Source organism: Fukomys damarensis, unplaced genomic scaffold (assembly GCF_012274545.1).
Source record: "Fukomys damarensis isolate Sample0158 unplaced genomic scaffold, DMR_v1.0_HiC HiC_scaffold_1, whole genome shotgun sequence".
In the NCBI taxonomy this organism is placed as follows: domain Eukaryota; kingdom Metazoa; phylum Chordata; class Mammalia; order Rodentia; family Bathyergidae; genus Fukomys; species Fukomys damarensis.
Genome location: NW_022900913.1, coordinates 3,223,090 through 3,247,233, shown reverse-complemented (window position 1 = coordinate 3,247,233; position 24,144 = coordinate 3,223,090). Strand labels below are relative to the sequence as shown.

At 42.0% G+C, this 24,144-nt stretch overlaps 1 protein-coding gene across 1 annotated transcript in view; it reads right to left on the bottom strand.

Moving 5' to 3' along the window:
* The window catches only part of Ice1 (interactor of little elongation complex ELL subunit 1), a gene marked incomplete at its 5' end in the record, with an annotated part of 63,159 nt that extends 39,016 nt beyond the window's left edge, over window positions 1-24,143 (bottom strand). The window contains 10 exons of the mRNA XM_010606039.1: window positions 2,476-2,532; window positions 2,610-2,649; window positions 2,819-2,901; window positions 4,863-4,900; window positions 5,928-6,004; window positions 7,939-8,050; window positions 8,810-8,828; window positions 11,276-11,310; window positions 11,904-11,962; window positions 24,102-24,143. Of these exons, the coding sequence (XP_010604341.1) occupies window positions 2,476-2,532; window positions 2,610-2,649; window positions 2,819-2,901; window positions 4,863-4,900; window positions 5,928-6,004; window positions 7,939-8,050; window positions 8,810-8,828; window positions 11,276-11,310; window positions 11,904-11,962; window positions 24,102-24,143 (562 nt within the window). The remainder of the gene's footprint in view (window positions 1-2,475; window positions 2,533-2,609; window positions 2,650-2,818; window positions 2,902-4,862; window positions 4,901-5,927; window positions 6,005-7,938; window positions 8,051-8,809; window positions 8,829-11,275; window positions 11,311-11,903; window positions 11,963-24,101) is intronic.
* Between the last annotated feature and the right edge of the window lies 1 nt (window position 24,144).

Here is a 24,144-nt window from a genome sequence, read left to right as displayed (position 1 = left end):
GATGGAACTCTTGAGAGGCAGGCGGTAGAACCACTGAGCTAAATCCCTGGCCCTTTTATTTGTCTCTTACTACTCCTCAGGATTCAGGCTCACGGTTCACTAATCAGTCTTCTCTTTGTCCACTCGACATTTAGCTTATGGGCTCATTTAAGTAATCGGAGTTTTAATTTTCAACACCCAACTGGCTCAATCCATTGCAGTAGCCCCTGGGTTCGTTCCTAGGCTTTCTCTAAAAAGTGTAATTCAATTTTTAACATTTTCCTCTCATTCATGATTTAACACCATGTTTGTCCAGTCTTCATGTGTGTGGTCTGTCACTGCCATCTGCCTTTTTTTTAGCTGAGAGTTTAAGCAAAACATCTTTAGTAGCCAAATTCTCCTTTCAGCCTATATTTTTAGTCCTATTCTTTGACAATAAGTATAGGTTGTTTCATGAACCTATAATACTTTCCCTTTCTGTGTTGAGTGCAACTATGAGACTCTATTGATTGATTGACCCCTCCCGAAACTGAGAATTTAGGGGGATGGAAGTACCTTAGTTTCTGGAACAGGACTGGCTGTCCCTCAAAGTGGGCATAATCACCTAATCTGATACCCACAGGCTTTCTGGATGCCTCTCATGTCATGGCTAACACTTTAGACTACTACTCTTGGGTCACAGTCTGTGGACAGAGGCCAAAAACAGTTCCTGAAGCCTGACACCTTCTCCAAGCTGCATACCTGCACCCGTCCATTGTTACCTGGGTGGACCCTGATATCCTGCCCCTTCTCCTACTCCCTTCTCTGCTGATGTGGAAAAACTCCAGACTTCCTGGGTAAAACCTGCGATTTTTCTCTGCAATGATTACGTTCTGCTTTTCAATCTCCTCATGAATTTTCTCTACCGACAGTGAAATTTTTATACAGGGAAGCTATTTTTCCTTTTTTATAATTTGGGACATTTTTATTGGAATTTGAAAGGAAGGAAAGACAAAATGGCACTTGGGCAGCCTTTTCGAAAATGAAGTCACCTCAATACTCTTTAGTGCCAAACTTGCAAATTTCTTCCAGAAGGCAAATATTAATGTATTATTAATGGTACAGTTAAAGTTAAAAACTGGGTATTGAACCCACTGAGGTACAGCTGATTTCAGTTACTTACTTACTTAGAAAAAGTGATATGTACAATAGAAAATAGCTCTGTCCTTATCACTAGGATAAGTAAAACAAAAATACAATCATTTTACTTGGGATAGCAGCAAGTTAAGTTATCTGGATCAATAAGAACGTAAGGGTGGAGAACAACTCCAAGGAGGGGATGGGAGAAAGGTTCTGTGATTTTGTTTTTTTGGTACTGGGGATCGAACTTGAGACCTTGCGCTTGTGAGGCAGGTGGCAGAACCACAGCTGAATCCCCAGCCCTAAAAGGCCCTGTTTTGAACACTCAGGTCTAACATAAATCTGCTTCTCCAAAAGTCCGAAGAGTCCCCTCCACAGCTGACTACAGGGAGTCTCCGGCCGCTCAGTCTCGCTTCCCACAAACCTAGAGTCCTGCAGGGAAACCCGGCCAGAAGCGTGGGAGCCGCACACCAGTGACACCAACTAGTGACAAACCAGTGCCAGGCAGCGGAAAGCTGGGAACCGTTAAAGACAGGCAAGTAAAATATGAATTTGTTTTCTGAATTAAAAAATAAGTAAGAAGAGAAAAAAGGGAAAAGGTGACTTGTGAGGAGATACTACATAACTGGACACAAAAATTCAGGGTTTTCCTAATTTTAACATAGAGAAAAAGCAATACTTTACTGAGATGAAAACATTGTTTATTAAGTATTTTTATTTATCCTCAAAAAAAACTTGTGGGATAGAATAAAAATTCAAATTTATAATTCCATTTTTAAAATAGAGGGGGAAAAAGAACACTAAGTAAATAATCAAGGGTGAAACAGAAGCATTAAGGTGAAAATTTCCACGTTTCCCCCTCAAGAGTCGTCTTGCCTCATTACTAAGAAGAGGCACTTGGCAGGAAAATGCACAGATACATACTTGCACTCCGTGTTTTTTTTTCCCCCCCATAATTACTACTATTTTACTTTTCTTTTCAACTTTGGGTCTTATCTAACCTCTTCTGTCCTGTCCAGAAAATAACAGTTTTGATTTTACAATTTTCTGCTTAATTTTGTACTTGGCACATGGGAAACTTAATGAATTACTCTGACAATTTGTAAAGTCTAACAAAAAAAATCTATACTTATTGCAAAGTATGGAAATTATATCTCCACCTAATTTTCTTTCCTAAACAATATTTTTTGAGTCTTTGTTCAGCATACTGTTTTAGAAGAGTACACTGACTGCATCCATACAGCTATGGATCTAATGACCAAGCAAAATAATATATGATTTCTTCTAACATGAAGCATCTTCCAAGTTCTGGAATTTTCATAGCTGTGTGTGAGAGAGTAGTATACAGAACAAAAACAAAAGTCGGAGCACACTTACTTCTGTCTATGCTTCCATACGAATCACTTGAAATTTGTGTTCCAATATGTCTCAATTCTAAAAATATGGGAAAAACAGTTAAAAACACCGATTTTCAAGACAGAATTTAAAATAAGCATGAACTGAATACTCACCCTTTTCCCTTTTTTGTTTGGAAAACTCATCGAGCCTTTCCTGTGGAAACAAAGCAGCAGAGGGGTTTATGCTGCATGAGGTCAGACACTGGGCCCCGAGCAGGCCGCAGTGAGTGGTCACCGAGGGTCCCTGAGCCTGACTCCCGCTGCAGCCACAGCACACGACGCCCGCCCTGGAGCCAAGTGTGTGTTCAGTGTTTATCTAGTACCTGTGTCTTCTTAAATTCCTTTTCAAGTATTTTCTTTTCACTTCTCAGTTGCTTGAAGTCCTGAGTTTGCTTGACAGCAGCCTCTGTATTTCAAAGAGCAATGAAACAACAGAGAGAGATAAATAGCTTAACTTTACTATAACAGTTAATGAACAACCAAAATGTAACCTATTACAAGTTTTTCTCATTTCTTAAAACTTAGGAACAAATGTCACCGACAGCTACTGCTCCTTTAGTACTGTGTGCGACAGGGCCACACACAGGAATGCTTTGTCTTAGCCACTTGTGAAACTACACGATTGCTACACAATTGCTAGGGTCCTGTCCAACAGGCACAGCGGTCCTGATCCTTTCACCCAGCCAGGCTAGAATCTAAGGGCGATGCCTGGGCACCACCTGCTCTTCTCATTCCAGTGAGTACAACAATCTTGGGACTTCAGTACTGTGATTTCATCTCGGAATTTGTTAACACCTTCCTCTCCGTCTCCTAGTGAGGAGACAGCTTTCTTGATGTTCACTGCAGATGTTGTTATCTTTCGCAGAATTCCCTTTCACAAATTAATTCTAATTCCAAATAGCTGTATACAGGTCGAGTCTCTAGGTACTTGTACAGTTCATTCCACTGTGGGTCCTGAAGCACCAACTGGTCTACAACCTCTCAGGCTTCTGACCAGTCCTGACTTTCCACAGATGTGCTCAAACACAACTGCTGAGAAAACCAGCATCACAAAACACCACCGTAGCAATTCTCTCCTGACTTATCTGACAAGTTTTAGTATTTCTTTCCTCAATAATCTTTATTACGCTGAGTTATTTAGGAAGGCAATACATGTTTTACATGAAACACACAGGCTGCACTTTGCCTCACAGGAAGCCTGTGCTTGTTTGCAGCATCACAGACACTTCACTGGGCCCTAGGAACCGCTTGTTAGACACTCATCTAGCAGAAGGAAAGGCTCAGAAGGAACACAGCAGTGCCACATTACCACCCACTCTCCACAGCCCTGCACAATCAAATCAGAGGAAAAGTCCCTGAAGACATTTACAAGGTAAACTCCAAAAAGTTTGGTTCAATTTAGACAAATTAGTGACAGGGATTCCTTCAGCAACTACTGCTCTATCTGGCCTACGGCAGCTAACCCTGCACTCTTCCTTCACACACACACACAAAAGGCACGCTATCTCTGCAACAGGCACCACCGATGTGATGCTCAGATGGGGCTGGCTAACAGAAAAGATGTGCAGGGATGGGGAAGGCAGTGCCTGTTTGTTTCTACTTCGTATTGTGTCCAAACCCCACCGTACAAGAAACAGAGAGAAAGCAAACAAAATGGTCTCGGACCCCATTACAGATCCCGAAAGGACGTGGGCTGGAAGGAGAGGACCCAGGACTGCTGTGCAGCCCTTCTGCACTCTGCCTCCTCATGTGGCCTACCTGCCCCTAGCAAGAGAATGAGTTCTGTGTGGCCACAGGTTTAGCTCAGTGGTACCACTGTGTGCCTGGAAAGCGCAAGGTCCCAAATGCAATCCCCAGTACACACACACACACACACACAAATATATGATATAATGACCACAATTCCTTCATCTTAAAAGGCAGTGTGGTATGGGAAAGACCAGAATAATCTGGACAGTCCCCAGGGCACAAAAGTCCATCAAAACCTCTGTGGGTGCATCATATCTATCTAAATGCTTCCATTTTTTGATACTAAAATTAGCAACCCCTTCCAGTAATCTCTTAGGTTCACTACGGCAAAGCAGGAAAGCCCCACAGGTCCAATTTTCACAACTCAATCATCTCATCACCCGCTGCGATTACTATGAGTGCAGTGCTATTTTGGGGACTGCCACACTCCACCTCCACATCCTGGTCGGGTCACTGGCAGGAATGCAAACAGGCAGAGCCCTCTCTCCCACACCCTGTGACGTCCTCCAGGGAAGCACCACCCACCTCCACAACCCCTTCACCTACAGCCTCACACAGGTACCCGGGTGCACAGGAACCAGTGGCTCCCACCAGCCAGGCAGTGACGGTGTAACCTACCTTCCAGCTTCTTCACTTTAGCTTCCAGTTTCTTCTTTCTAATAAAAGAAGTATATAAGTTAAACAGCAAAACACAGAGTGACATACAAAACAAGAACATGGTGTCCCATGGTGTGTACTTTAATTCCTGAGATCTGTGCAACAGAAACGTTCAGTCACAACTAGTACCACATGTCAGCAACTGAAATTACCGGCCTTTGTTCTGATGGTCCAATAAACCAAGCAAGGACACTGCCATTTAACGAGTCGTATTTCTGAAACGGATTTATGGAAATCTGTCTTTTCCACAGGAGAAACACGCTACAGACCCATGCTGGCCCTGCCACAAGCACATCTGGATCCAGCCGTAAAGGGCAGAGACATCACCTGTTAGCCTACCGCAAGGCTCGCCACGGCCACACAGACTCCCAGGGTCAGTCCAGCACTTAGTTAGTAGTTGACTGTTCAGGGGTGTGCACGTGTGGGGTGAGTGTGCACAGCCCCACCTGACAGGCAGCGTTTGAGAACGGTCACTGCTTTAAAATGGAGTTCCGAGTCTAGGAAGGACTGTAACTCCCCGAGAAATTGTCCTGCTGCACACCCACAGGCAACTACTGCTTGTGTCACACTCACAATCTCAGCGTATTTGCTTGCTAGTAACATGAATATGGTATCAAACCTCAAAATAATCAACAAAGAGCCTTTAACACCCCTTTTAATTAATAGTAACAAGGATATCCATCCCATCTGGGATCTGCTAAGTGTTGGCACAAAAAAAAAGGAACCCACATTAACATATCTACACAGCCACACACGCATGCATGCATGCATATGTAAAGACCTCAAAACTTTTATGGATAGCTTTGTGAAGTCCTTTAACTTTGGTAAGTTTTTAATCCTTACAGTCCCCCAGAATAGGTATAATTCCCATTTTATAGAGGTAGAAATCAAGACTGATAGACTAATTCAAGACTGCACAGCTAATGATAGACAAACAAGTCCAGACAGAAGAAAACACCACTGACTAGAACTACCTAGTCTCACAGATGAGCACCCCATGTCCCCGGTGACTTCCGGGCTACTTACTGTGCGTCGGTTTTCAAGCATTCCTCCTTTACACGAGCACATTCCTGGTGAGTGTCCTGATACAACTTCAGAGAGCTCTAAAGAGAACAATAAACAGAGAAACTCAACGGCCACTGGCTTTAATTTGTTTTGATCTTAGTAAGCTCAAATGTCAAACTGTAATGGTACGATACCAACCAAATGAATATATACATTGTGAGGAAACCAGAATACTATTCACTGAACATTTTAATGAGTACAACTAGATTCTTAATGAATATAATTCAAACAAAAGCTACAAAACTTAAAGCACTAATTTTAAGAAATTACAAATCTACAAAATAATTGGTTTAAATATAAAATAGCTAATTATTTTGTCTCAACCAAAATTCAATATAACCTGAAGAAATTTAGAGATTGCAGTTAATATTAGTTAAAGATATTACTGTGGAAAACCAAAACAAATCACTAAACTTAATACTCACTAGAGAAAATATGTGAATACAAGCATATACACCCTGACGGCCAACGGCCTGGGAAAGATGTGTTTACGGAGGGTCACGTGACAGTGTGACATTGCATGACTACTTCTGAAACTGGCTTCACCAACCCCTTTAGCGAGAAGAGTCCACGGTTTTGAGAGACTGACTTATTCTTCCAACGCCAATGACTGGGTGACTAGTGAGGGCAGTGATGGAGAACCTTTCAGAAACTCCAATGACACAGACAGCCTGCGGGGACAGGTGTGCCACGGTTTTGCCACCACTGAGTTAGGGTTTTTCACTGAGGTCTGACTCCAACGTTCACGGTTCTTCTCAGACATGGATGAAGAGATTGTATAGTCAGGGCTAGATAAGATTGAATATTGTGATTATTTCTGTTTAACTTTTACTCATACACACATATTGAAGAATTTCTACAAAAATAAACACAAAAATGTGCTATTCATACATATAAGTCCTCAGCCACATCTCTCTACTGAAATAGCACAACATGAGGATGACCAGGAGGCGCAAATACCTCCTATCAGTCAGAGGACAGGCTAGGAAGGCGAATCATTCCAGGGCTGCTACAACCAGTCTCCTGCCAAGCGTCTAACTTCATGGGTTTCAGACATTTTCATTTGTAAAAATCAGGAACTCTCTTTCAAAATTACTATGAAGAGTAAAATGAAATTTACACTGAAAAGCAAGTTAAATAATTTAATAGCATTTTAAACAAACTATTTTCCAGCAACTTGATTTTGAAAAGGAAAATAGCCTCCATTAAAGGATAACTATCAGAATTTTAAGTGGTGCCTTTCCCAAGGCTTTACTTGGGTGTAAAAAGTACCACTCCAAAAAGCAAACGCATCCCCTTAAGTCCAGGAAACTGCCTCTAACCAAGCACTTAGCTGCAACAGCTTGCGATACAGTACTGAGAGACTCACTCTGAGTACCCCTCACAGACAGCAGGGAATCACAAAGCACCAAAGGAGACTGTGAAGAAAAGAGTAAGAAATTTCAGACAGTGATCTGACCATGCCAGCAGGGCTGCATGTATAGGACTATTGAGCAAAGAAGCAATGACTGGTTCATGAACATGAGCGCAGGCTCTGTAAGGACACAGGAACACGCACCACAGCAGAGGCCCTAGAGCTTCGCTCACCACTAGGCTGACCAGAGAGGCCAGCACCAAGAAGGGACCAAATTCTCTCCTGCCTTCTGTGCCACGCAGATTCTCCTACCTCTGAAATGGACTTTTGCATGCTTTTTCACACTTAAGGCAAGGGAATTGTGAAAAAGAATCAAGGCAGGACACAAAAAACATAAAAATTCACTACTGACCCTCTCAAAAAGCGTAAGAAGTAACACAGTAACGAAGAGCTCATCACCGCTGTTAAACACCTCATCAGCCAGTCCAGTGTTCCCTGAGAACAGCGAGAGCCCTGACTAGTGTTTACTTTAGGACGTGAAAAGTGCCCTGTCCCAGGGACAGTGCGTGAGCCAATCCTCACTGATAACAATAAACTTGCAGGAAAAGGACTTGTTACCTTTTTCTCTTCCAGCTCTGCTTTTAAAGATCCCAATTCTTCCTGACATTTCTGCAGAGGAGAAATTTTCTGAAGCATCTGTTCCACTTGATGATGCAGAGTGCTGTTCTCTCTAAAAACGGACGGCCCATCAACAGCGTTATGCAAAGGTATTACAGTGAATTGCTACGTACACTTTCTCATGGTCTGAGATTTCTAACTGGGAACAAGGACATTTATGAAATCTCTTTCAAACACATTCCATCTATTTATTACTAACGTGACTTTGGTACTGCTTTACATTTCTTGGGAATAGGCTACTTTTGACAAAAATGTATCAAAAAGTAACTTGAGAAACAAGTACGCCTCACTTCCGGTCTGCTGAAGATTTTCAAGACCTATGTGCTGAACTTCCAATCTGGAACTTATTTATTCAAACTAAGTGATACGCAGTTTTGTGATTTGGTTTTTAACCACATTTCACCTTCTTGTAACTGATAAATGCAATCAGCATGAAACACTAAAATTTTAAGTAGGTCCATTTAAATTGTTTAAAATGACCCGATAACCACGAGAAGTCAGATTCATGTGGATAACGGCAATGTGAGAGCAGTAAGCTTCCTGTCAAGGGCAATGTAGTCACTAAAAGGTACCGAAAAGTGAGACACTAGGCTTAAAAAGCCTCAGTAATAAACTCATTTGAATGATCCGATCTTAGGAAAATACCAGTCTTCCTTTACTATGAGCATCAAAGCAACATTCTCTTTTAAGGGTCGTCTACGTCCTCTTTGTTAGAATCTATTAAAAGAATCTGGCATAATGCATCCATTCCAAATCAAGTACTGTGACAAACCATCTCATCAACGGTAAAAGCATGCTCAGGCTGGCTCACCTTCTTGCAAACTGCAACTGTGAAACTTATTAAGGAAAACATTGAAAACTCAATCTTGTGATACTTGTCCGGAGATAAAATTCACTTTATAATTACCTTTAAGATTCTATGCTCAATGTACACACAGGCAAGATCATAACATAAAAAACAATATTCATGGTCCCATCTATAATAACATAGTAATTCATTTTACTGAGTTATTCCTATTTACTGCAACATAAGCCAAAGTCAAAATATCTATTCAAAAAGCCTTGTGAATAAATTATGTGACTGATTAAAATTATAAGAATAAAGACAAAGCAATATGAAACTAATCGAAAATACGTTCAGCCTGGGATTTAGCTCAGTGGTGCCGCCATCTGCCTCACAAGCGCAAGGTCCTGAAAAATACCTTCATCTCTGTATATATCAGAATCTCCAACAACCTGTCCTTCATTTCTCAAATCTCCAGAGGACAATTCCAGCAGACAAGAGTTATATATGTACTTACAGAAGCCGTATATAACTACATACTAAGTAATTAAAAAGAAATGAAGAACAAAAAACTAAAAAAACCTTCATTTTTATTATTTAGGCAATTTGATAACCTCACTGTTCTGCCTCATTCTGACAGTGAAATATTTGAAGATAGCAAAAAATAATAGCTTTAAGTTTCATCACCTAGAAACTGCTATATTTATTTTCCTCACGGTACAGTAAGTACAGCATGTTTGTAAACAAGTTGGCCACAACATCTGCTGTTACCGTGTAAGCTTAATGTCAGGAAGTATATTTTATTCTTCCTAAATGAGAGCAGTCTTTACAGCACACAAGTTCAAATATCTGATAAATAATATCCCCTACTCTTTAGAAAGATGTGACTAATAAACAATAGTCAGAATTTAAAAGCTGAAATAATGCTGAATTATCAAGCAGTTCTTGAAGAAATAATTTTCTCACTTTGAAAGAAAAACACCAAAATCTGTGCTACTTTAGTAACAAAAAGAACCAAATTATGTAAGAAAGCCATATTAGACCTGTGACACTGGCACCTCAACTGTAGAACAGTTGAACTGTGACTGTATTTTTGAGGTATAATAAATATGTATTGGTAGCAAATGTCAAATGCACTTTAAAAGATCAGTATTTATCTGTGGCTGAGGCCAAATATCACATTACAGAACAAAATCCTGGAACTGAAGAGTAACTGAAAGTTCTATTTGTTTAAAATAATTATTGTCATAATTTTTACTTAAGCATTTTTGTTGGCAAATCTCAGAAGAGAAACCCTCTAATTTTCTTGCTGGATTAAATATGTAATTCCCTCACAAAGTTTACACCATTTCTCCAAAAGGCATACAATGAACACATACTCACCTAATACTGGAATTGTTTCCTTATTTAGCGACCTAAAAGTACTTGTCATAATTGTTTCTATACAGCTTATACAATCAATTAAAAATAATATCCTTGTAATGACAGGCACTCACATTTAAAGGAAAAGGAACTGACATACCAAATCACAGGGAAAAATTCCAATGACTTCTACGTTTTAATGTAAAAGGTCAGATACCAAAAATAAAGCTAATTACTAAAGTCTGGGTTTTATTACTCTGATCACACATACGTAAGTTCAGGTGTGCCAGAAACGGGACACCCCCACCCCCACCCCACCCCCGCAGCAGGCCTGTGTCAGCCCTAAGTACTCTGGATTCGACTGCAGGGACCGAAGGATCCATCCTGACCCTTGAAATAAAGCTGCACTCCCACCTCTCTAGGTAGATGTATTTATTTTTGTATGAGAAATTTTACATTTTTTTTAGAGGGGCTTAAAGGAAAGCAAGCGTTATCACCACAAGATACCTGGAGGGATCACCTTTCTCTCATGGCTAAGAAAAATATTTACCACACCACGCTGGCTCCCACACAGTGCTTGCTAAATGCTTTCTGAGCAAATGCTCACTCTCAGGCCGAGAACTCTCCCCCGATCCTTCAAGGTTCAGCTCAAGCACATACAGCTATTACTACTTCTGTAAGATCTTGGATGTACAGGCTAATTCTCTACAAATCACAAGAATGATTAAGAACTCCATTTGCTCACATTTTCAGTGTTCTCACAGTGCATTTCTTGCACTTCAAAAATAACACTAAGAAAGTGCCATTCCAGTTATGCCTACGCCTAAGCCTAAAGGACACATCCTGTGACGCCACATCCTCTGTACACATGAAAAAAGCCTTCCACTGAAGAGCTGCCAAGACCTTAAGGGATCAGGAGCAGCGACAGAATCGCTTGTCATCAGCACACTGACAGCGAAAGCGGGACCAGCTAACAGGGCTTGTGAGAGGCGCTCCTCCAGCAGCCCAAACACCACCTCCCAAAACATGGCTTTGGAAATCTCTTTCACACTTCCCACATTGCTTTCAGGAATTGCACATAAGTAAATTCCACAATTTAAGAGAATTCAAAATTCAAAAGTAAAAGGATATCATCACATTTCTTCTGATATTCTGTTAACAAATTGCTGAAACAAAGAAAAGAACTAGGTTATTTTTGATGTAGAAAATACACCACGTCAGGTGTATTTCAAATCACACAAGGGGCCTCTCTTCCCACATATCCATCAACAAATGCATGCTAAATATAAATATCTATAGATAGATATATAGATATACATATACATATATATACATATATATCAATTTAAATTCTCCAAAGCACTGTAGTGATAGATGAGCTTTTAGATTAAAATCTTTTTCATGTAAATAGCATCTTGGCCTATAAATTCATAAGGCCATTACAAATAATTAAATTTCATACTGGGGCTATAAAATACTGTGAGAAAATGTGACATCCATTGTAAAAGTAAGAAGATGCTTAAGACAGAAAAGAGCTTTAAGGAAAATTCCAATGCAGCAAAAGTAATATCCCGCTGACCCCAGAATTCCTTTGTGAAGGCCTGTGGGCCACTCATCAAAGGCCCAGCCAGCTGCCAGCCTGGCGGAGTTTGCTGCAATCAGTACCAGGAATCAGGCCAGCCCTGGGGGCTTTCAACCCAACTCGCTTCAGCCGGTTCATCAGGGTTACAAAGTCTGCCAAACGTGCAATTATACTTACTCAGTATTGATAATTTTTTGTTTCAAGGTAATTAATGCTTCAACATATTCGTTTAAGTTCTGAAAGAAAAAAGGACAGAAAGACTTACATTTTAACTACTTTAAATGTGATTATTTTCTGTAACACATTATAAAATATAAACACCTGGTTTAATATATTTAAAACATAGAAATCTGTAAGTCTATAATTTATATTGTGTGTACACACACACACACACACACACATACACCCCTCCGGCCCATGTTCTTCCCCTGAACTCTTCATGGGAACACTTTTACGGCAGGCACTAAACCAGAGTTCAGGAACTAGTAACTATTTTAGGTCACTGACTAATAACCATCAGTTTTTACCCTGCTTGTGTTTGAAAGGAATTAAGAGCACCAGAAAGTTATAAAATAATAAGTAAACAGACTAAGGCAAATAAAAATATTACAATGAGGACACACTAAGTGAAAAATTCAGGATCTGTATTATACGTTAGGGACCAACCGCAATTTTGTTTCTAAATTACTACTATCAACTTGAAAAGGAAAACATTATTATTACATTGTTCAAATGTTCCTAAGATTTAAAAACAAACTGAATTTTTTCTTTAAAGGATTCTTTCCTTTATTGTCTCCCCTTTTCTTCAGGAAACAACTACAGAGTTACAACAGAGTTTTAAACATATCTATTACAGGCATCTAAGTTAGGTAGAAATATGACAGGCAGTCAGACAGGGCCCTGCCCACCAGAGAGGCAGGACAAAGGTGTAACACATCACAGCTGCAGCCCGAGACAGGGAATGAAGATAAACATGAGATGACCAGGCCCGCACACCTCCTCAAAGGTCAAACACCAGGCCTGATGGAGCCTAGATAGACACCAGTCACCCCAGTGGGTAAGCAGAGACCTCTGGACCCTAGAAGTCTTTGCTCTTTCCATGCATACTTGTTCGTTTCCCCCTGGAACTTCCTACTCTTCAATTCTTAGAGTGTATCACACATTGAACAGGCTGGGAGATGTAATATTTTCATATTTTTTCTCTAGTATCATAACCACACTGATTTTTTCACATTAAATTTATATTATCCAAACTGTGTTCAATTTTCACTGAGTATCCCACAAAAACATTTTTCTAGATAACTCAATTGATCTTGATAGTATAGTTTTTTCACTTATGCTATAATGCATTTTCTTTGCAGTTATACTAACACATATATTAAAACAAAAAATCCTCATGTTAAGATCTATAAAGCAAAAAGTATGTGTTCTCTCGCAATCCAACCCCTTGCCAAAATTTCTTTAAAATTCTCGTAACATTCCTGAATGCTTACAGCACATGGAACTACATGTGGACGTAATCAATATGCCAACTGTCTACTGAATTTAGTACTTTTCAGTGTTTCCTAAGCATGCAATGGATTTTCTTGCCGATTCCTTTAAGAAACTCTTCTAGTTTTCCCGAGGACGAAGTCCAAACTGGGTATTGCAGGAGCAGGCCATGTATTTACAAAACATATTTAATGCTGACCTTAAATAGCAGGCCACCACCCAGAGAATATTTAGTTTAACATGTTCATGACAGAGCTGTAATTCATACGTTTCACGTCTGGGTGGTCATAAAAGTATGGCTATCCCATTGCGTGGCTCAGGGAGTCTGTGGTTACAATAATGCAAAAAAAGGGGCATCGATTTAGCAGACCAGATGTGATATTACAGTTCAACAAAAACATTCAAATGGAATAAAGAACTGTAACACAACTAATCTATGGTACAGCAGTTGTAAATGTATATTATATACACTAGCAATGGGTGTTGTAAGATTTCTATGTTAAAATTTAGAGAATTATTGACAAAATATCCATGAATATAAATTTCTTTTAATTTTGTGAAATAAATTTGCTGATGATTGTAATAATTTTAAATTGTTATGAATAGTATTAATCAATATTTACATTTTGGCAGTAATTATTCAAAATCAAGCAACTAGATTCAGTCCATTTATAGGCTAGTTATTAAATGTATTAGTAAAAAGATCAATGAAAGTGATTCGATCCTTTCGTACCACTAGTGGCTCACACCAATGGGAATGTATTAATGTGTTTTATTCTCTCCTTTTACTTATTAGTTAGTGCATTAGGTCACAACAGATCCCCTAATACTGGAGCAGCCTCCCGTCCCTGATATAAGCACAGCACTGTATTAGCCATATTGAGGCTGGCTGGACCCGATCTGTCAGTACCCAACCGAGGCATCTCCTTCATTGTGCTCATGCGCCATGTGACTGTGTGCCTTTGCACTGCACCGGCATTCTCAGTAACATTCCACACGATCCGGAAAATCGGGACGGCTTTTCCTTACTCAGAAGGCGTGAGGAGGTAAACCATGAACATCTCTGAGGTACGATAGCAGTTTCCTAGATAGAGAACTGCTGGGTCGCCATTAATTGTAGGTTGAAGAGCGTCCCATCCCCAAACTGCATGCTGCATCCTAGCAGCCACCCCTCCCTTCCTTTATTTGGAAGTAGAGTCGTTGTAGGTATGACCAGGTTAAAATAAAGTCACACAGGTGGCCTCTCTTTCAGATTTTTGGGGGAGAGAGTGTGGATACAGAATCTGCCTTTATTCTCTCCCTAAAATCATTTAAAACTACAAATTTTTCTCAAGATGCAAAACTGACTAGGTCAAGAAAAGAGGTCAGAAGACATATGCGTACTGGAAGCCAGATTTGAGAACACTGACGAAGCACACAAGAAAGCCACAGTGGAGAAAGCGACAACCTGTCCTGCAAAACTCCAACAAGCGTGGGAATCGGGGACCAGGTCCTTCTCGGAGAAAGGTGATAGAGACTGGAACTAAAAAGCATGAGTTCAAAGCTTTCAGTCAAGCACTGAACTCCAATCCCCAACTCAGCACAATGCCTCGGGAAACTGGCCCTCTAGCATCCAGCAGGAAGCCTGGTTTTTAAAGATGTCTCACCAGGACACACAGGGATCACCTGGGGTTAGACACGGCACCAAAGCAAAGTGATTAAGTGAACCTAGGCACACTGATCTGACATGGGCCACAAGTTTCTCATCATTAAGCTTCTAGACAGAGCAAGCAGTCCTTCTGTCCTGTACCCTGCTATGGGATCAATAGTACTGAAGCCAGCTATTCTTCCACCAGTAAACAGCCTGACCAGACCATCCTAGAACAAGGCACAGCCTGCCGTTCACACATCAGGACTAACACTCAGTATGGACAGCACCACAAGCTTGCCACACCAAAGGGGAAGACTGGAACAAGCAAAAGCAGCCAAAATCTGAAGAAAACGTCCAAGATCGTATTAAAATAACATACAACAAATGATTCTCTATTCATGAAACCAAAAGCTGAGGACCCTGAAATTGGAGGAGAAAATACGCTTAAAAATCAAAGATATTAACACCTATTAGGATGGCTAAAACAGAAAGATGGACAGTAATGAGTATTGGTGAGGATGTGGAGAAATTGGAACTTTATATTCTGCTGGTGGGAATGTAAAATGGCGCATTCTATAGAAATTAGTTTGCCAGTTACTCCAAATATTAAACAGTTAGCTATGATCAAGCAGTCACACTCCTAGGTACAAAGCCAAGAGAACTGAAAGGATATGTCCATATCAAACTTATACACGAACTCTTATAGTGCCAATATTTACACTAGCCAAGAAGTGAACTTACTGTCCATCGAGGGGTGAAATAAGGACAGACACAACACTATGGAGTCCTACAGTATCACTAGATAGTGAAGAATGGATTGTACATCATGCTACAGCATGGGTGAACTTTTAAAATATTATGCTACATAAAGAAGCCAGTTACAAAAGACTGTGTGTCCTGAGTCCATTTATATGAACTGATTGTAACAGATGAACTCAGAGAGATGGAAAGACTAGTGTTTGTTTATAAGGGACTGGAGCAAAGCTGTTGGCATGCAGTTTTCTGAGAGGGCAGTGAAAATGTTTCACAGTGGTGATGACTGTGCAATCCTATGAATACACTTATGATCACTGACTGCACACATTAAAAGGGTGGGGTTCACGATAGGAAATTATATTTCAGTAATGCTCTTAGAGCTAAATTAGAACCAAGAAAGCACAAATCAAAGACTCAAAAGTTATTATCAAAAGTCAAACAAAAGTTGTGAGAAAACAGACACAAGACATGAGGTAGAAGGAAAAAGAAAACTTTTCTGATGTCAGTCAAAGTGGTCCCATAGACCCAAAGGTAAGAGTTTCAGAAGGACAATAAGGAAAAGACAGAGACATCAAACAAACACTGATATTCAAGAAAAATTCCCAGAATTGAAGCCAGAGTTTTCAAGTTGAAAAGATCAAGCATATATAGTTAAGGCAGGATCCAAACCACAAAATATCAGCACAAAATTTCAGAATACTAAAGAGAAAAGCAAAGAATCTCTATGAATCCCAAAATAAAAATAAAATGAAACAAGTCATACCCAAAGAAACTGGAATCAGAAAGGCTCCAGAATTCAATATCAACATCATAAATAGAGACCTAGAAAGCCAAGTTTTCCAGCTTTCGAAGGAATAATAAAAATTCTACACAATAAACACTTACAAATCCTCAAAGTTTCCACAAACTTCCTTCCTACAGATATCCTTTCTCGGGAGGTACTGAAAAACAGGAACGCGCTCTGCCAGAACAGAGGAAACCAATAGAGCAGATGATGCAGGACTGGACTGGGAGGCTAAGAGACCCCTGGGCACGTAGCACACCACAGATTAGAGGAGGAGAGACTTGTCCCCCAGGAAGATGATATGCACTCTGGTTGAGCTGAAAGGACTGAAAGATTTGTATTGCTATCAAACTGGCATAGAACTGCATGTGTATGTAGTTATTCTGAGATGTACCTAATTTGCTATTTTGTAAACAAAAGTGATTCTGTCTTTTTCCCCACTGTCTTTCAAGTTCTTCACTATTGTATCTTGTCTTCCCCACCTTTATTGCAGACGCCATTCTGTAAGTTCAAACACCATGCCAGAAACATCAAAGAAACCTCAGGCTCTAGTCACACACATCTGCTTCAAATTCCTTCCACCATCTCTTGCTGATTGAGTGACTGGACCTCTGCCTGCCTCAATACTATTTCCACTTTTACAGATGGGAAAACGGAAACATAGTTTAAACAGCTGGCATGCTATCAGCGTTAAACAAGATGAGCCACAGAGTCTTCAATCTAGTCCCTGACATAAAGCATTCATCAGTATTTTCAGGATGAAAAGCTGGACTGAGACTACGATTATTAAGGGACACAAGAAAACATGAAGGAAAAGAAAAACAACAACGTACATCACAGCTTAGCCCGATTAATATGCAGCCACAGTGTTAAGCCCAAGCACTCACCTAACTGAAAGCCTGAGTACTCCAAGAGGGTGGGGAGGGGGATACACACAGGTGCGGCACAGCGTGGGGCAGTAAGAGCTGCATCCTTGCCTCCCAAAGTTAGAAATCAAACAACAATGCCTAAAAATGATAAAACAGAAGCCATACCAGTCCACTGTCCAACAGGAAGAAAGTTCCTTACCAAACACACAAAGTACAATCAACTAAACATGGTGCCCATGAAAGGGGGCACAGGTGGGGCCAGGGCTGGAGGTTATTCCAACAAATTCTGCATGTCCAGTTGTCTCTAAATTATACCCCATAGAGCACTCATAAAAATAAAACCCTACAGTCAAAGAACAGCATTACAGAGGGGGAAAAAGACACAGTAACTCCGTGGAATGCTAGTCCCCTACTGACATCACTTCCTAAGGCCTGGTTGGGAGTCAGCTCACATTGGGGCAGACAGTGAATACCCTAATAAAATTCCTTCAGCAGCTCTCTTCTCCACTCTTCCAGTCAGTTCAGATGTTACCTGACTAAATAACAAGCCTCAGAATCCTGCGTTCGGAGGGTGTGTCTGGCGGGACGCACTCAGGATCCCCCTGCCTCACTTTCATCCCCACAGGCAGGACTCACCATGGTCCAGGTTCTAGGGAAAGAAGCAAGTGAGGGCAGGTGCTCCTGCCTGCCGGGAGATGCGCAGGTGTTGTTTCTTTGATAAACTTCTTTTATCCCTCGGCATTACTGCTCCTCACTTCTGCAGTCCACGACCACTTACCAGAAATGCTTGGGACCAGAACTGTTCCAGATTCCAGAACTGTTCTGATTTTGGAATTTTTACATACAATCTGCAGGTTGAGCATCTTTAATCTGAAAGGCTCCGAAGTTCAGAACAGAGACTGGATTTTCAGATTAGGGATGCTCAACCTGTATTATGTTGTCTACCAGAAAGCTGATTTATTCTTAATTCTCTTTCTCTAGTTTTTCTTTAGATTTGGGTTATTTTCTCAAGTTACACAGCCTTAATTCATTTACGGACATGATTTCCAGAACAGTCTACTCACTTATTCAAGACTCTCTTGTTCTCCAGTTACTCTTTGTAATAGACTATTTTCACTGTATCCTCGCAGTACCCTCCTGCCCGGCCTGATGGCACATGCCTGCAATCCCAGCACTCTCAGAGTGTTACAGTGAGTTCAAGCCCAGCCTGGGCTCTATAATGAATCTGAGGCCAACCTGAACTATATAGTGAGATCCTGTCACAAACAAACAGACAGACAAACCCCAACACCCTTGTGAATGTTACTGTGAATCTTCCTGTCCACCTTCTCTCGTAGGAAGGTTAAATAAACGCAGTGGCTAAAAACAGACTGCGAAGCAGGGGCTGGCAGGATAACCTTGGAGAAAGGAAAGTTGAGGGGGTGAGAGCGGGCGGACATAAAAGAGGCCGGCATAGCTGGCGAAATGGTCACACCAACCAAATAAGCAAAATCAGTAAATAATATATATGATAATGGGATAAACAGCTTAACAAACAACACAGTCAACCCTCTTATCTTCAGGTTCTGCAACTGTGGATTCAAGCAACGATAAAGACAAAATATTGGGGGAGAACTATGTAATGAATGTGTTCACTTTTACCCATCACTATTTACTAAACAATACAACTATTTACACATCATTTATACTTTGTTAGGTATTAAAAGTGTTCTAGGGATGATCTGAACACAAGAAGGTGTGTGGCACGACATACGCAAATACCATACTACTCTATTTCTTATGCCGGGCCCGGGAGGCCAGATCCTGGTATGGAGGAGGCTGGGGAACCAATCCCCTGCAGAAAACAGGGATGCACATGAAGCAGTTCATCTTGGGCTGGAAGACAGGATACCTGCAGAATCCCTGGCCTCTCCCAGCAGGCCACAGCCCCCCCAGCCCAAAGTGTGTACGAGGCGGAGTTAACGCAGGCCTTAGTCCACTCTCATCAGAAAGGCCTGCTGACCAGGGCAGCCTGTGGTCGGCATCCGGAAATGTGCACTTCTGAGGGGTGCCCACCGTTCCCAGAACTGACGAAAACTGCGCAATGAGATTTAGGCTAAACACCTGCTTTCCTTCAAGGAGCCTGGAGTTTGGGCCTAAGGTGGGCAGAGGGTACCTACACAATGAACCACAATAAAATCCTTGGAAGAGAATACTTCACATGTGCTAACACAACACACTGCTGGGGAACTTGTGAAGTGTGCAACTCCAGGGAGCCTGGACACTCAGACCTGGTTTCCTCACCCCGTCTTGCTCTGTGTAAGTCACACCCCGAATATAACTGCACCGAGTCCCGTGAGTAGGGCTAGCAGACCACCAAAGCTGGGCGTGGTCTCACACTCCCAACACATCGTGATCTCCCGGCCTAGCTCAATGCTCCCCGAGGATCACAAAGCTCTACTCACTCTCTCAACCCGCTCAAATGTGAAAGACAAAGACTAAATGAAGCCTGAAGAAAGCAAGCTGAAGAGTCATGATAATGAAACACAACATATTCCTGCCAGAAGCTTCAACTAGAAAGAAAGATACTATGTGGGGGCAGGAGAGCAAAATGTGAACGGGTCTCTGGGTTAGAGAGAACTGCTGCATGATGTTAACACGAGGATGTTAGAAGAATTCATCTTTCCAGGAAATACATCTGCTACCTTCTACTCTGTACTCCTCTACTATGCACCGATTCTCTCCTCCAAGCCTTTGCACAACTTCTTTCCTCTGTCCACACACACTGCCTGCCCCATCTCTTTTGTCTTTGTTAACGGCAAACATTTTTTAGACTTGAATTGAGATTCCCTTCTTCCGGGAACTTGCAGAGGTCACACAAGGCCCTCGAAGTTGCCCTTCTTGCACTGTGGGACCTCCCCCAACAGAACTTAATACGTCATACATAGAAGAAGGTTGCTTCTTTTCTGGACTACAACCCCGACTTAGGAGAGCCGCCATGCCTCTTCTACTCATGACTGTATGCCAAACCACCTGCCATTAATAAACACATCGATGACTGGTAAGTGAATGAATTACAATTGTACAAGCATTCTGTCACAGAATGATTGGTAAATCCATACGTTTCAAGTTAGAAACAACAAAGTTCAAACTTCTGGCAACTATCAATGGGAAGGTAGCACAAGTTTTTATAAATAATAAACCCAAACCTGTCCCTAGGGCAGCCAAACACCAAACTGGCCAAAGCTCATCTAGTTACATGAGATGAGCAGTTTCAAACTGTCATCTGAATTCCCATGAGTACAGCTATTTTGTTCTGCAGTCAAGCAAAAGGTGCTACTCCATCAAAGTAAAATGACTTACTTGAGCTGACTAGCTTGACTAAAAATCATCAACTTAAGGCTTGCTTAATTTACATATCACCATGGTTTGGTTTGTATGACTACCAAAGTTCTGTAACACAACACTGAGTGACAGGTGAGTGACAAACCACTATAACCAGTGAGGGTGAGAAAAGAGAGCTGAGGCGATTTATGGGACCATGGAGGGGGCGGAGCATGAAACACAGGCTACGCACTTCTCCATAAAGCAATGATCTCAGCAAAGGCAACACTAATGTGTTTTTCTGAACCTCTGCGTCTCCTCAACTACTGTAGCTCTTCAACTACGGAGACAATAAGGGAGGAATAAGTCACGAAAGGAAGACTTTCAGTGCAAGTAATAAGGCTCCTCAGTTCAAGACGCAGACTTGCTAGCTTAATGTTGCCAGTTAGAATGAAGTCACAGCACTCATGTGTGGCTTCCACAGGAAAGGATCCTATATTTTTCTTGAAAATTGCTTCCCAGATCAATAACTTTCAATGTGTGAAACAGATATCTTCTCTCTGCATGTAATCTCTGTAGTTTCTCTTTCACACACAAGTTTAATCCAAGTACAGTGTTGTATTGTACTTGCTGTACTATACAGTAAATGCAGAAATGTCATTCCTAAAGATGACTAGTTATCCATCTATCAACCAAAGCAACCGCTGTTCCACACTTGTAGCACCACCCTTCCCAATCTTGACGCCCTTTAGAACACGCTCACTATTCAATTCTGTCTCCTCTCACCGTTCCATGCTCAGCTTCATCAGTGGAGACGCATCAGCCAGCTGGTCTTACTCCAGCAGTTTCCAAAGTCTCTTTGAAGGAACAGAACACATACCCACACTTCCACCTCGCCCCCCATAAAATTCTTGTGATAAACTCAGTGCTCATGCAAACCAGCCTTCTCTGTTCTTACTATAAGCACAAAACCTCATGGAGGGCCGTGTATTCAGCTCAGTGGTTCCACCACCTGCCTCACAAGCACAAGGAACAGAGTTCGATCCCCGGTTCCAAAAAAGAAAAAGAAAAGAAAAAACCTCATGGAGATGACCACTCAAGGTTCTCTATTATCTGCCAGGAACCTTTCTCTCTCTCTCTCTCTCTCTCTCTCTCTCTCCCCCTAGCCTCACTTCAGAAAATTAATTAATTAAAGAACCATCCCAAAGATACAGCTTCTAGGGGAAGTGGTCCACAAACTAAGGCCCTCCACACAGCCACAGCCATTTTTATTAGTACTTTGCTTTCACTCAAGAGCAGAGGGTGAACAAATAAACAAGTTCTCAAAGCCTAACTTTTTATGAGCTTGCTGCTTACAGAAGTTCACAGACCGCTAGATGTAGAGAATAAACAGGACTACTTTCGTTTCTGTTATGAGAACCAGCAGTGGGAATGTGGCATTGAGCAAAGGAAGGACACTCCTCAGGAAGTTCATCATAATCTCAGATCAAAGCAGTTCCCATGAAGGCGGAAGCAGTGAAGACAGTGAAAAGAGTATAGATTACAAAGGTATGGCCAAGAGAGCCAGTTGGCGGCCTGGACACATGTTTGTGAAAGGGAACAGAGGCACCGAGGATGGAATCTAGTTTTGGTCTAAGCAACCTGAAGAACAGTGTCTACTTTCAGATGGAGACCAGCATGCGTAGGTAACGTATGTGAAGGAAGATCAGATCCACCACTGAAAAGCAGTTATACCAACTGTTCTGCACAAACACCTCCAATGACTCACAGCCTCATCGAGAAAAGCCCCAAGCCCTCAAAGGTCAGGCCTCCTCTCACCGCTGACCTCATCAGACTTGGAACGTTCAGTTCACTCCAGCCTAACCGGCCTACTGGCTCTGCTCAAGCGCACCACGGAGGCTCCTGCTTCAGCTCACATAGCTGAGGCTTCCACTGTGATTCTCTTCCCCCAAGATATCACCAGAGCTCCATCTCTTACCCTACTGCTCAAATGTAACTTTCCCAAGACTCTAAATTCCAACAGCTACCGACTCCTCCGCAATCCCTCACTCTTCCCCCTCAGCTCTATGTATTCATTACCTAATAACATAACTAATACATTTGTCTCACCCTCTTCCTACGGTAGAAGTTCCAAGAGGAGCTTTTTCACACTGTAGTAATTACAGTGTCTAATTCATAACAGGTGACCAGTAAATAGTTTCTGACTTTGTGAAATGCCTCAAACAATAAAAACAATTTGTCAAAGATTCTGGGAAGTTCTATTTGGGATTCTAAGTCAGAGGGGGGCATGTTATAAGAGACCTACACAACATAGCTGAACTAAGACAAGGATTTGGCTCAGGTTATTTTCTACCTGCACCAGCAGCACCTTATTTTCCCTCTCCTGGTCCCAACACTTAAAACGTGTGTAATCAGTTAATAAACACACTCGTAAACACCAAGCTTCTCAGGATAGCCTACCAAGTCTGTGTGCCTTTCTGGTCTCAACTTCGGCCATCTCTCTACCCCGTGCTCATGCCAACCAGCCAATGTTCTACCTAAAAGCTGCCCTGTCACCACAGAAACCTTTCCAAACAGGAGGCTCTCCGCACACCGCTCCCAGCTATTTGCTCCTTTGTTCAAATCTCTTCCTATCACCTTCACAAATCCCACCTGACAATCCCAGCCAAAGCACAAGACCATCACTTTAGCATTCTATTTTTCTCTCCAACACTTAAAGGCTTGTAAACTCTCCCTCACATTTATACATCTTACTCGCAAGAGTAGATCGCGCCCACCTTGTTCACCGCACTATCCAGAACGCCCAGAGCTCCAACCAGAGTAGGAGACGGCTCCATGAAGCAACCACAGCATGAGTGGATCCCGTTCTGCCACTAACGACGCTGACAGTGCAAAGTTAATTGAGACTTTGATTATCAGGCTAGAAGGGTCGCTGCAAATTTATACCTAGGACTATTTCCACGACTCCCGGGAAGACCTGGAGCCAGATTTGAGCAATTAGGTTTACAGGACAAATAGCCCACGCAGGTGTCTGAAACTTTCAGTCTCTGCATGCCTTGAACTGATTAATCAAGCTGACAAGTTACTTGACTTTGGAGCCAGATTTGAGCAATTAGGTTTACAGGACAAATAGCCCACGCAGGTGTCTGAAACTTTCAGTCTCTGCATGCCTTGAACTGATTAATCAAGCTGACAAGTTACTTCACTTGATAAATTACTTGAATTTCTTTAAAAATTAAGCTTGGGGCGGTACATCCAATATGAACCGAAATGCATCCCGCCAACCCCGGAGTAGAAGGACCCCGACAGCCCACATGTCACAGAAGAGCACGGCTCCGACAAACGAACACCGTCCTTGGGATGGGCCAGGCGAGCACAGGCCTCCGAGAGTGAGAGCCCTCTGCATCCCGACTGTCACCAGAGATCTCAACCCGCCCCGCGAGCCAGGGGTCGCGCTTCCGCCCCCACTACGACCTCAGCCCGGGAAATGAGCTCCGGGTCGAGCCCAAGCGGCGCCGACAGGAGATCCGCGGGCGTCGCACCTGCTGCAGCGAGGCGCAGCCCTGGCACCGCGCGAGGTCCGCC